Consider the following 12,037-nt stretch of genomic DNA (forward strand, 5'->3'; position numbering starts at 1 on the left):
GACTTCATGGAACTCTGTGGGTCATGCTTCTGGACCTGTCGGCTGACACATCTTGCTGTGCAGCCTTTCCACCTGCTCTCCATCACTAGAAGCTACAATAGTCTTTCTGTTTCCAAGGAGATTTGCCTTTGATCAGAGTGCCGTAAATGTAGATGGGTGACTAACCGAGAGTGCAGGCCACTCACCGCCATTCCTGATGTTGATAAATGTACCCCTTTACTGTCCACATACTCCAGAGCTTGCAATTCCTTCTGCTGGTACTCACAGTTACTGAAATCATGTCATTAGCCTCAGTCTGCCTGCCAGATATTTCAGATGCCTTTGAAATACTGTTCTTGCAGTAGCAATTCATTTTTTTAAGTGCTAAAAAAAACTTGCAGTTTTATTTGTGAAGTGTAATTTTGCCTGGAGATATAACATTTTGGTCTGGGTTAACTAGGTCCTAAATTCGCAACTGAAATGGATATCCTTGAAAACTGATTTATCAAGCTCCTGAGAGTGAACTGTCACCTTGCTTCCACTAAGTAATTTGTAAGGGCTAAGATCTACAGTCCCTGGTGTTTTTCCTTTTTTTGGTATAAGTAGCTCTCAGACTTTTACCCACATGAGTTTCCATTAAGATTGTACAAGCTTTGACTTTAATCAGCTGATGAATAGAAGGAGTTGGTGTGTGATCAGCTGGTGCCATTGGAAAAACTGATGATAAGCAGTGGAGCAGGTAAGAACGCATTGTTCCTGAGCCATTGGAGGAACTAGCAGCAGTGACCTCTGAGGAGCCCTGGGAACACCCTGGAGCTCCTGAGCAACACATTGCTTATGATCACTGACCTGGATATCATGACTGTGTGAGCAACACCCCCCACACCTCAGTAGCAAAAACAGAGAACAGTGGCAGCACATCGTGGGCTGACTGCAGTTGATTCTGGCTTTCTTACATGAGAATGCCAAGTCATACAAGAAAGTGCCTGCCACGCTGAGCTTCTCTTTACCTTCTTGGGTTTTAATGGAATTGCAAGTTATCAGTATAAAAACTCATATTAGTTATACTAAATAGTGGGACCAAGTTAAGATATTAGGTTGTTATGTAGTATGCATTTTAAAGTAAAACAAATGATAGAGCTTTTAGAAGCATGTATTAGGAAAATGTTCCTTGAAGTCTGTGCCTTATGAATCTAATAAGCTTTTGCTTTTATATCAGGTTATCTGTGCTACAATTGCATTTGGAATGGGGATTGACAAACCGGACGTGCGATTTGTGATTCATGCATCTCTCCCTAAATCTATGGAGGGTTACTACCAAGAATCTGGCAGAGCTGGAAGAGATGGGGAAATGTCTCACTGCCTGCTTTTCTATACCTATCATGATGTGACCAGACTGAAAAGACTTATAATGAGTAAGCTGGGCTCCATTGTAGAGACATTCTATCATCTTCGGTCTCATGATAGTAATCTACTGCTGCTATTGTGGTACTTCCGGTCCAGTTTTCCTTAAATAATCATAGAAAAATAGAGGTGTTTATACAGATTGGCAATTTTATTTTAGTTCATTTTTATTATAAAAGTGGTAAGTGCTTATTATGTAAAACTCAAATGATACAGATGTGTACAAGGCAGAAAATTTACAAACCATGCCTTGTAGTTTTGCCCCAAAAATAACTCTAGTTATTGGTTTCCTTTGTATCCTTTCAGACCCAATTTCTGCATGCATTCTTGCATGTAACACACATTTCAAACATGCAGGAAGATAAAAAGGAGAAAATAATGAGCTGTCATATACCACCATCTGGTTTAAGAAATAAAACACAATCAATCAAGCTGAACCCCTCCCCACCACCCCATAGCCTCTCTTGTCTCATCCGTCCTCTCCCATTAGAGCCAGGCAATATCTTGTATTTGGTATGTACCTTTTCCAAATGCACATATTTTAAAATGTACATGGGATTATATTATACATACTTTATATATATAATGACCTGATTTTTTTCAGTCAACAATAGGATGTAATTATCATTCCAATGAATACATATAGCCTGACTACCTATAGAATTCCATACTATAGAATTCCATAGTATGATTATTCCATGGTTATTAAACTAATCCCCTCTTACTAGATCTTGTTTATTGTTTTTCACTGTTATCAAGAATGCAGTATTGAACATCCCTATAAAAATATCTTTGGGCATTTTTGCAATTACTTATGTAAGATTTTTTTTTTTTTTTTTTTTTTTTTTTAAGACCGAGTCTCACTCCGTCACCCAGGCTGGAGTGCAGTGGCACAGTCTTGGCTCACTGCAACCTCCGCCTCCCAGGTTCAAGCGATTCTCTCACTTCAGCCTCCAGAGTAGCTGGGACTACAGGCATGCGCTACCATGCCCAACTAATTTTTGTATTTTTAGTAGAGACAGGGATTTCGGCATGTTGTCCAGGCTGGTCTCAAACTCTTGACCTCAGGTGATCCGCCCACCTCAGCCTCCCAAAGTGTTGGGATTACAGGCGTGAGCCACCACGCCCAGCCTTATAGGATAGGTAAATAATACACCAAACGTGAAAATGCTCTGTAAGCATTATTAAACTTGCTGGGTGAAAGTGAATACATATTTTAGAATTTTATTACATTCTTTGCTCATTTTTCTCCTGGGTTGTGAGAGTTAAATATATTTCCTAAATATATGTATTTCTTTTGAGACCACTTTTTTTTTTCTTTTTTTTTGAGATGGAGTCTCACTCTTGTTGCCTAGGCTGAAGTGCAAAGGCTGAAATGCAATGGCGTGATCTCGGCCCACTGCAACCTCTGCCTCCCAGATTCAAGCAATTCTCCTGCCTCAGCCTCCCGAGTAGCTGGGATTACAGGCTCCCGCCACCATGCCCAGCTAATTTTTGTATTTTTAGTAGAGACAGGATTTCACCATGTTGGCCAGGCTGGTCTTGAACTCCTGACCTCCAGTGATCTGTCCGCCTCAGCCTCGCAAAGTGCTGGGATTACAGACGTAAGCCACCGTGCCCAGCTGAGACCACTTTTAAATTAACTCTGGCAGAAGTACTGAGCATGGGAAATGGCACTTACCAAGCACTGTGCCCAACACTGCATATATCACCTCATTACCTTATTTGTTCAAAACAACTAACTTGTGATATAGAGGTACTCATAAAAAGTGAGCTTCAGAAAGGTTTTCTAACTTTTCCCCAGGATCACTGATATAGCAGGAGCAATAGGAGTAGTTGTAGTAGTAGTATAACAATGGTAATTATTATAGATAAGTGTTTATTTAGCACTTCCTGTGTGCCGTTCTAAATGCCTTACATGTATCATCAACTAATTTCATCTTCACAATAACCCTCAGAGATAAGACCTTTGCTTTCCTCATTTTACAGAGGAGGAAAATGAAATGCAGAACTAGTAAATGGTAGAGCCCTGACAGAACCCAAGTTCGTCTGATTCCAAAGTCCATGTTCCTTGCACTATACCAAAGTGATTCTCAGTGAAGAAAATGAAATATTTACACTTGGTTTGCCCATTTGTGTGGTTTTTTTTAATCTATATTAAAGCTAGGCCCAAACATGGCCAGGTATGGTGGCTCACACCTATAATCCCAGCACTTTGGGAGGCCAAGGCCAAAAAAAAAAAAAAAAAAAAAAATTTAGGCCCAAACAATTTAATAGATATTTAAGTCCTGATAACAGCAACTATTTGGGGGAAAAATACTCATAAACTGGAAGAAAAAAATAATATTTTTTAAAAATTATTTTCTTTTCTTTTTTTTTTTTTTTTTTGAGACAGAGTTGCGCTTTTGTCACCCAGGCTGGAGTGCGATGGCACGATCTCAGCTCACTGCAACCTCCACCTCCTGGGTTCAAGCGATTCTCCAGCCTCAGCCTCCCGAGTAGCAGGGATTACAGGCTCGCACCACCACACCCAGCTGATTTTTGTATTCTTAGCAGAGACAGGGTTTTGCCATGTTGGCCAGGCTGGTCTCGAGCTCCTGACCTCAGGTGATCCGCTCACCTTGGCCTCCCAGAGTGCTAGGATTACAGGCGTGAGCCACTGTACCTGTTGTTAAAATTCTTAAGTAACGACAGTTGCTTACTGATGGAAAGTATGCCACTGCTGTTCTCACACATTGGAATCAAATCAGACACTGCCACCCTCATTTCCTGTTTCACATTGATTTTCTTGAGATACTTCTTTTTATCATAGCAACTGCCAAAAACCCAGCTTTGCAAAGATGAGCTATTGCTAATAGGAACGTAGCACAATCTAATGTTAATACCATTAACTACCTCAAGCTAATAATTTGGGTGATGTTCAACAGATGTTAGGCATTGCTGTGTTTCCCTTAATTTAAAATATTCTGGGCTTGTTGGTGCACAATTTTGGAACCATTGGTGCAACTACTTTGACCTCAGATACTCAGAGAAGTGCATGGCCACTGCCGTAATCTCAGGCTCTGCTTCCTCGGGATGTTCAGTTCAGTACATGCTCGACTGATAAATACAGCAAATATAAGTCAAACCATCATCATTAGGGATAATGAAGATTTGAAAAAAAAAACCCAACGTTTATTCCTATGATACTAAAATCTTGAGGATGGACATTAATACTTAGTTAATTATACTATAGAATGCCATGTTGACATAATGCTGTTAACAGTAATTTTCTTATTTAATATTAAAGTTATGTGAATCTATTCTAAATATTTCTATGATATGCTCTATTTTTCCCTTATAAGTATGTCTTACTATATTCTTCATCTCTTTTAGTGGAAAAAGATGGAAACCATCATACAAGAGAAACTCACTTCAATAATTTGTATAGCATGGTACATTACTGTGAAAATATAACAGAATGCAGGAGAATACAGCTTTTGGCCTACTTTGGTGAAAATGGATTTAATCCTGATTTTTGTAAGAAACACCCAGATGTTTCTTGTGATAATTGCTGTAAAACAAAGGTAAAAAAAAAAGTTTTAAAATTCTTTATAATTAAATTTTTTTTTCTCTTACTTTAAAAATGTAGATACAAATTAGATTGCAAAAGGTGGTCTCCAACAGATTAACAGGGGAAAAACAGCTTCCTTCCAGTAGTAATTTGGAATGGAAACATTTAAAAAGTAATTTCATGCAGTATCTTTTCTTTATAATTAGAACCCTGTTAAAAAATATACTGGACATCAGCATATCCAAAATATTGAGTTTATATATGTGCACTGATGATTACAGAATATTTTAGAAATATTAATATGCAAACATCCAAAAAGATCCAACATGGGCAGGTAGAATATTTTAAATTTAATATATTAATGTTATTAATATATTACATTATATTAAAATTTAAATTGATTAAATTAAATATATTAAAATTGATGTATTAATATTTAATATTTTAAATATTTAATTAATATACTAAAAGATCTCGTTCTCAAAAGAATAATAACTAGAGTACTGTGTGTTTGAATTCAAATCAGTTACATTACTCTTTTTTTTTAACTATAAAGAATAACAGTAACTGCTTGTGGATAAATTCACTATTATCTGTCCTAAAATACCCTTGAGAGATTGTTAAATTCAATCATTAGGTACTTATTTTACCTATCATGGTAATTCTACATTTTAATGTCTACTGTAACCTACTGCTTACTGAGCATTTTCACGTTTGGTGTATTATTTACCTATCTGGGAGTATTAAACTTATATGTGCAAGATGCTGGAGAGCCAGAAGTGACCATGGTATGGACCAATTCATAGACTGGAGCGGAGACCGACATGCATGTGTTCATAGAAGTTTAACGGTGGCTTATGCCTGTAATCCCAGCACTTTGGGAGGCCAAGGCGGGAGGATCACCTAAGGTCAGGAGTTCAAGACCAGCCTGACCAACATGGTGAAACCCTGTCTCTACTAAAAAAATGCAAAATTGGCCGGGCATGGTGGCCCATGCTTGTAATCCCGGCTACTTGGGAAGCTGAGGCAGGAGAGTCACTTGAACCTGGTAGATGGAGGCTGCAGTGAGCCAAGATCATGCCATTGCACTCCAGCCTGGGCAACAAGAGCGAAACTCCATCAAAAAAAAAGAAAGAAAGTTTAATACTCTCAGTAAGTATAGTTTAAAAAGACGGAGCACAAGGCAGAGCAGAGGGTAATCTCTCTCATTGTGGAACTGGCAAATTCATGCTGTCTCCTCCTACCCCACCCCATCCCGTAAACATTGCTAATCAGTTCCCTCATTCAACAGATATTTGTTGGGCTGTGTAACAGGCACTGTTGTAGGAATTTGGGATACATCACTAAACAAAATTAAAATCCCTGCCCTTGTGGAGCTTACACTCTAGCAGAGGGAGGCCAGTTACAAACAATATACACAATAAATATACGTGAAAGGATAAGAGCTGTGGTGAATGGCACAGCAGAGTAAAAAGACAGGAGGAATGGGTAGAGTGCAGGATGCAGTATTAGATGGGGTGGTCCTTGGAAGTCTTAACTGAGAAGATGAGAGCTGAGGAAAATCTTGAAGAAGGGAGTTAGCTGGCAGCTCCCTGGATGTGAGCTTTCCTGGAAAAAGCATTGGCTAGAGCAAAGGCCCTAAGGTGGGGGTGTGCCTGGTGTGTTCGAGAGATAGCAAGGGAGCCCATGTGGCTGAGCAGGATTAAGAGCCAGTGAGGGGAAGAGGTGATAGAGAGCCAGAACCATCACTTGAGGGCTAGAGTCCCAGAGTAACTGGAGGCAGAGTAACTGGAAGGATGGAGTTATCCTTGGCTAAGATGCAGAAGGCTGGTTGGCAGAGAAGATCAGGAGTTTGGTTTGGGTTACCTAAAGTGGGAATCTAATCTTAAATTACGTATTAAGATTCAAAAATTCTGAAAAGAGACTGGTGGCACATGGGTGATATTTAAAGCATGGCCATCAGCTGACAGTCAGGATAAGAGAAGGGATGGAAGAGAAAGGAGAAAGTATGAAATAGTTGTCTAGGACAGGGGTCAGTAAACTTGCTTTTAAAGGGCCACAGCGTAAATATTGTACACTTTGCAGCCATAGTCTCTGTCACAACGACTCACAACTTTGCCATTGTAGTCTAAATGCAGACATAAACAATAAATATACCAATTTTCCAGTCATCTTCCATGGCTGTGTTCCAATAAAACTTTATGCACAAAAACAGGCATCCAGCTCCTGGGCCATAGTTGGCTGACTTCTGTTGTGAGAGAATGGAGGAATGATAGGCTAGGGAAGTATAAAGATAATGATTGCCTACAGCATTAACAGTCCATTTGAGCTTTGTGGCCACGTAGTGACAGTGAAAATGCCAAGTTCAGCCACATAGGTACAGGGACAGCGTAGATGGAGAATTGGATCCATTATGTTTTGCCAGGTAATATGTTGAAGTGATCTAAGGGCAAGAGAGCTGAGGGTCTATGAGAGGTAGTGATTATAATGATTGACTGTGGAATTTTAGCTGAGTTAGGAGGACATCTGAGGTTGAGGATCAGCAGATGGGCATTCCCAGGGGATTGTTGGAGTCAGAATACCACATGGTATGAGTTGGAAAGATAGGATGTGGTAGTCTGAGAATGAAGGAGTTGCCATTATTAGTAAGCTTAAGGTAGGAAGTGTGAGTGGCTGATGTATGTGGAGGACAGGATCATTGGAGCAGAGGAGATCAAGAACCAAAAGGCCAAAGTAAAAGGATCAGCTCTATATACCTAATCACCAAGAATTAAGATAGATGGCCAGGTGCAGTGGCTCACACCTGTAATCCCAGCACTTTGGGAGGCTGAGGCCAGCGGATCACCTGAGGTCAAGAGTTAGAGACTAGCCTGGCCAACGTGGTGAAACCCCATCTCTACTAAAAATACAGAAAAATTAGCTGGGCATGGTGGCAGGTGCCTGTAACCCCAGCTACTCGGGAGGCTGAGGCAGGAGAATCGCTTGAACCTGGGAGGTGGAGGTTACAGGGAGCCGAGATTGCACCATTGCACTCTAGCCTGGGTGACAAGAGCGAAACTCCGTCTCAAAGAAAAAAAAAAAATTAAGGTAGGAATGGAGTGACAGGGCACTTTTTCTTGATGATTCTAGATAGGGCCTCAGAATCACTTGCAGTTGTTAGTGTAAGACCAGAAACCTGTTCATCTCCAGGTTATTGGTGTGTGCAAATGACAAGGATTAGAAGGTAGGGAGAACTGTATACACAGAAGCACCAAGCATGATGCAGCTTTTTACACCTGTGAGTGGTCAGTATTGCTGGTAGAGAGAACTAGGAGAGAGGAAGGCAAAAAGTCATCTAGTAATGGGGACTCTAAAAAGTGGGCAGAGTTTGGGGATAGCTGAAGGAAATGAGAAAGGAAACTGACAGGAGATGATGAAAGAGCGTTGACTCTGGCACCAAAGACCCCGGAGGGGTTAGAATCCGTGGATTTACGTGGCACCCCACAGGTTCCCACCCAGTATGTAACAGAGCACTATTCTAGGAGGCATGGAGGATTTAAATTGTGTGTGTGTGTGTTTGTCTGTGTGTTATATATGTGTTTCTACCCACAGAGTGCTATCAGGTAGTTGAAAGACAACATGTATCTCTGTGAAACAGTAACAACATAGAGTGGTAATTGTTCTAGAACTTAGATAAGCATGAACATTTGAAATTTCCGTAGGTTTTAGTCTTGGTATTGGTCTGGAAATGGGTTATGATGAATCTACCATAGTTAATATTAAACCCTAGTAATCTAGGCATTGTTACCCTAATTATAGCAGAAAGTATTCTCTTTTTATTCATAGGATTATAAAACAAGAGATGTGACTGATGATGTGAAAAGTATTGTAAGATTTGTTCAAGAACATAGTTCATCACAAGGAACGAGAAATATAAAACATGTAGGTCCTTCTGGAAGATTTACTATGAATATGCTGGTCGACATTTTCTTGGGTAAGTCATCTGTTTTGAATGTTTGAGTTACATCAATTGAAACTGAGCATCTAAAGAATTTATTACAAGTACATAGAAAAAATCACTTTTGTCTATTTTCTTATAAAACTTGAGTTTCTGAATAAAACTTTTAAGTAACAAAAGGCAGTCAATTATTATACTATTTTATATAATGTATATGTCACTAAGTTGAGATGGTTTCACATACAAAGAAGAAAATGATAAAGCTTATGCAAGTTCATCTGAATGAGTGGAATGTAACTATTAAAATGTTAGTAAGGAAATAAAATGAGAATTAGACCCATAACAGCATAGAGAATAGGAGAGAGACTATTATCAGATTAGAGCCTTTAAAAATCTCTTAGGGGCTCAGCATAGTGGCTCGCACCTGTAATCCCAGCACTTTGGGAGGCCAAGGCGGGTGGATCACCTGAGGTCAGGAGTTTGAGATCAGCCTGGCCAACATGGTGAAACCCTGTCTCTACTAAAAATACAAAAAATTAGCCAGGCGTGGTGGCAGGCTGAGGCAGGAGAATCACTTGAACCCGTGAAGTAAAGGTTGCAGTGAGCTGAGATCGCACCATTGCACTCCAGCCTGGGCAACAAGAGTGAAACTCTGTCTCAAAAATAATAAATAAACAAACAAACACAAAAATTAGCCGGGTGTGGTGGTGGGCGCCTGTAATCCCAGCTACTCGGGAGGCTGAAGCAGGAGAATCTCTTGAACCCGGGAGGCAGAGGTTGCGGTGAGCCGAGATCACGCCATTGTACTCCAGCCTGGGCAACAAGAAGGAAACTCCGTCTTGAAAAAAAAAAAATTAGGAAATGGATGGAAGCATCTTAACAAATAGAACAAAATGCAATAAAGCCACAACCCAAAATGAATGTAGGGAAGATTTATAGCAGAAAAGGTCCCATCAGCCAGGCAAAACCCCAACACTAAGCATCAGTCGGGAAGTCTAGAGGTACGAGAGGATAGGAGTGAAACCAGGGGAGCCAAAATTAGGAAGCGGGGCTAGACATGGTGGCTCACACCTGTAATCCCAGCACTTTGGGAGACCTATGTAGGAGGATTGCCTAAGCCCAGGAGTTCGAGACAAGCCTGGGCAACATGGCAAAATACCGTCTCTATAAAAAAAATTACAAAAATTAGCCAGGCATGGTGGCACATGCCTGTAGTCTCAGCTACTCAGGAGGCTGAGGCGGGAAGGTTTCTTGAGCCCAGGAGGAGGAAGTTGCAGTGAGCCGAGATCACGCCACTGCACTCCAGCCTGGGCAACAGAGCAAGACTCCGTCTCAAAAAAAAGAAAAATAGAAAACATGCCCACAAAAGAACTGCATAGAATGCCTGGAATTGACTCAAGAACAAAAATAAATGAAGTGATTGCCTAAAGAGTAGAAGGGCCACTGAATTAGGGGGTCAGAGCCCCTAAGTGGCATTTGGGAACTGCCCGGCCTACCTAAAGTCTGGTCCTACCTACTTACCCTAAAGCAAACCTGACAATTAAATATCCCCATTCAGGGAAGGAATTTGGGAGGAAGTAAATCTAGATAGAAAATAACAGAAGAAACCCACCTAAAAAGTTTCACCTAGTCCCTGAAAGTTACATAGAAATGAATGGTAAAGGCCGAGCTTGGTAGTTCACGCCTGTAATCCCGGCACTTTGGGAGGCCAAGGCGGGTGGATCACAAGGTCAAGAGATCGAGACCATCCTGGCTAACATGATGAAACCCTGTATCTATTAAAAATACAAAAATTAGCTGGGCGTGGTGGCGGGCACCTGTAGTCCCAGCTACTCAGGAGGCTGAGGCAAGAGAATCGCTTGAACTTGGGAGGTGGAGGTTGCAGTGAGCCGAGGTCGCGCCACTGCACTCCAGCCTAGCAACAGAGTGAGACTCCATCTCAAAAAAAGAAAGAAATGGACAGTAAAGAGGAAGACCAAATAAACAGAATATTTGACCCTGGCTGATAGAGATAATTGAAAATAGTAGTTTGGGAGAGAGGGGAGAGAAGACTCCTTAGTATCGTCGTAAAGAGTTTTTAAAATAAAGACTTAAATAATAATTGAATAATGGAAAAGAAATAAAAATGAGAAAGAGCTGTCAATTTTAAATGATTGACAAAGTAAATTTAGTGGAGAGGTTGGAAAATAAAGTCAGGAAAATTTAGGAACTGATCAAAATGATATATGGAAAATAGAGAAAGCATAGAAAGGATTAATCCTCAGTAGATGTAAAATCTGACAGAAATTTTGGAAATAGAAAATAAAGGGGATTATCAAACCAATGATATAGGAAAACTTCCTAGAGTGGAAGAGATAAAAGTTTTGGATTAAAATGCTCACTGAATGCCAAATAAGATGCCGGTTAAAAAAAAAAAAAAAAATTTAAGACATATGGCCACGAGATTTGAGAATACTAAGAGTTAAAGACATGTCAAAGAGGAAAAACTTTTCCTCAACCCTCTTAGGTTCAGTGATGGGGCCTGCAAATTAAACCAACAAAAAACAGATTAGCAAAGGAAAAGACAGATTTAGTCATGTGTGGCTAGGAGTTCACAGAAAAATGTGGTTCAAAGGGGCAGTTAGAATGTGGGGCTTATATACCATCTTAATAGAGGAAGGGGAGAAGGAGGGGGGCACTTATGGAAAAACAAATGACTGTTAGGAAAGACAGATGGACTGTTAGGAGACCAGATGGGAGATACAAAGTTTTTATGACAATGTCTGTTTAAGTGTGGTGTGAAGTCTTATCTCTGTTTAAAAGGGTCAGCCTTCCCTGGTTTTTCCCAGGGAGGGAATTTATGACAACCGAGTTCTTTTGGGAGGCCCTGCTTTTTGGCAGATAAGAGATTTCAGATGCCTTCTGCTCAAAATAATTTTTATGCCACAGTGGCATATTCTGGACCCCTTCAGAGACAATCCTGAAAGCTCTGGAAAGAAAACAGGAACCCAAACCAGACTGACATCAGCTTAATATCAGCAATCCTGGAGACTAGCAGGCAAAGAAAGTGAGCGCATGTCGTGATTTGATAAGCGGTGGAACCCACCCATGGGTCCAGTGAAGAAAACCCATAGTCACAGTCAGGCAGCAGGGCCAGTAAGCAATCCATGCAGACTAACAAAAGT

General features: G+C 40.4%; 1 protein-coding gene across 4 annotated transcripts in view; it reads left to right on the plus strand.

Moving 5' to 3' along the window:
• The window catches only part of BLM (BLM RecQ like helicase), a 101,236-nt gene that overhangs the window by 74,091 nt on the left and 15,108 nt on the right, over positions 1-12,037 (plus strand). For all 4 annotated transcript variants that reach the window (XM_024232808.3, XM_054531879.2, XM_024232809.3 and 1 more), the window contains 3 exons: positions 1,199-1,394; positions 4,759-4,949; positions 8,762-8,909. In XM_024232808.3, the coding sequence (XP_024088576.2) occupies positions 1,199-1,394; positions 4,759-4,949; positions 8,762-8,909 (535 nt within the window). The remainder of the gene's footprint in view (positions 1-1,198; positions 1,395-4,758; positions 4,950-8,761; positions 8,910-12,037) is intronic.

This window comes from Pongo abelii, chromosome 16 (genome assembly GCF_028885655.2).
Source record: "Pongo abelii isolate AG06213 chromosome 16, NHGRI_mPonAbe1-v2.0_pri, whole genome shotgun sequence".
Lineage (NCBI taxonomy): Eukaryota > Metazoa > Chordata > Mammalia > Primates > Hominidae > Pongo > Pongo abelii.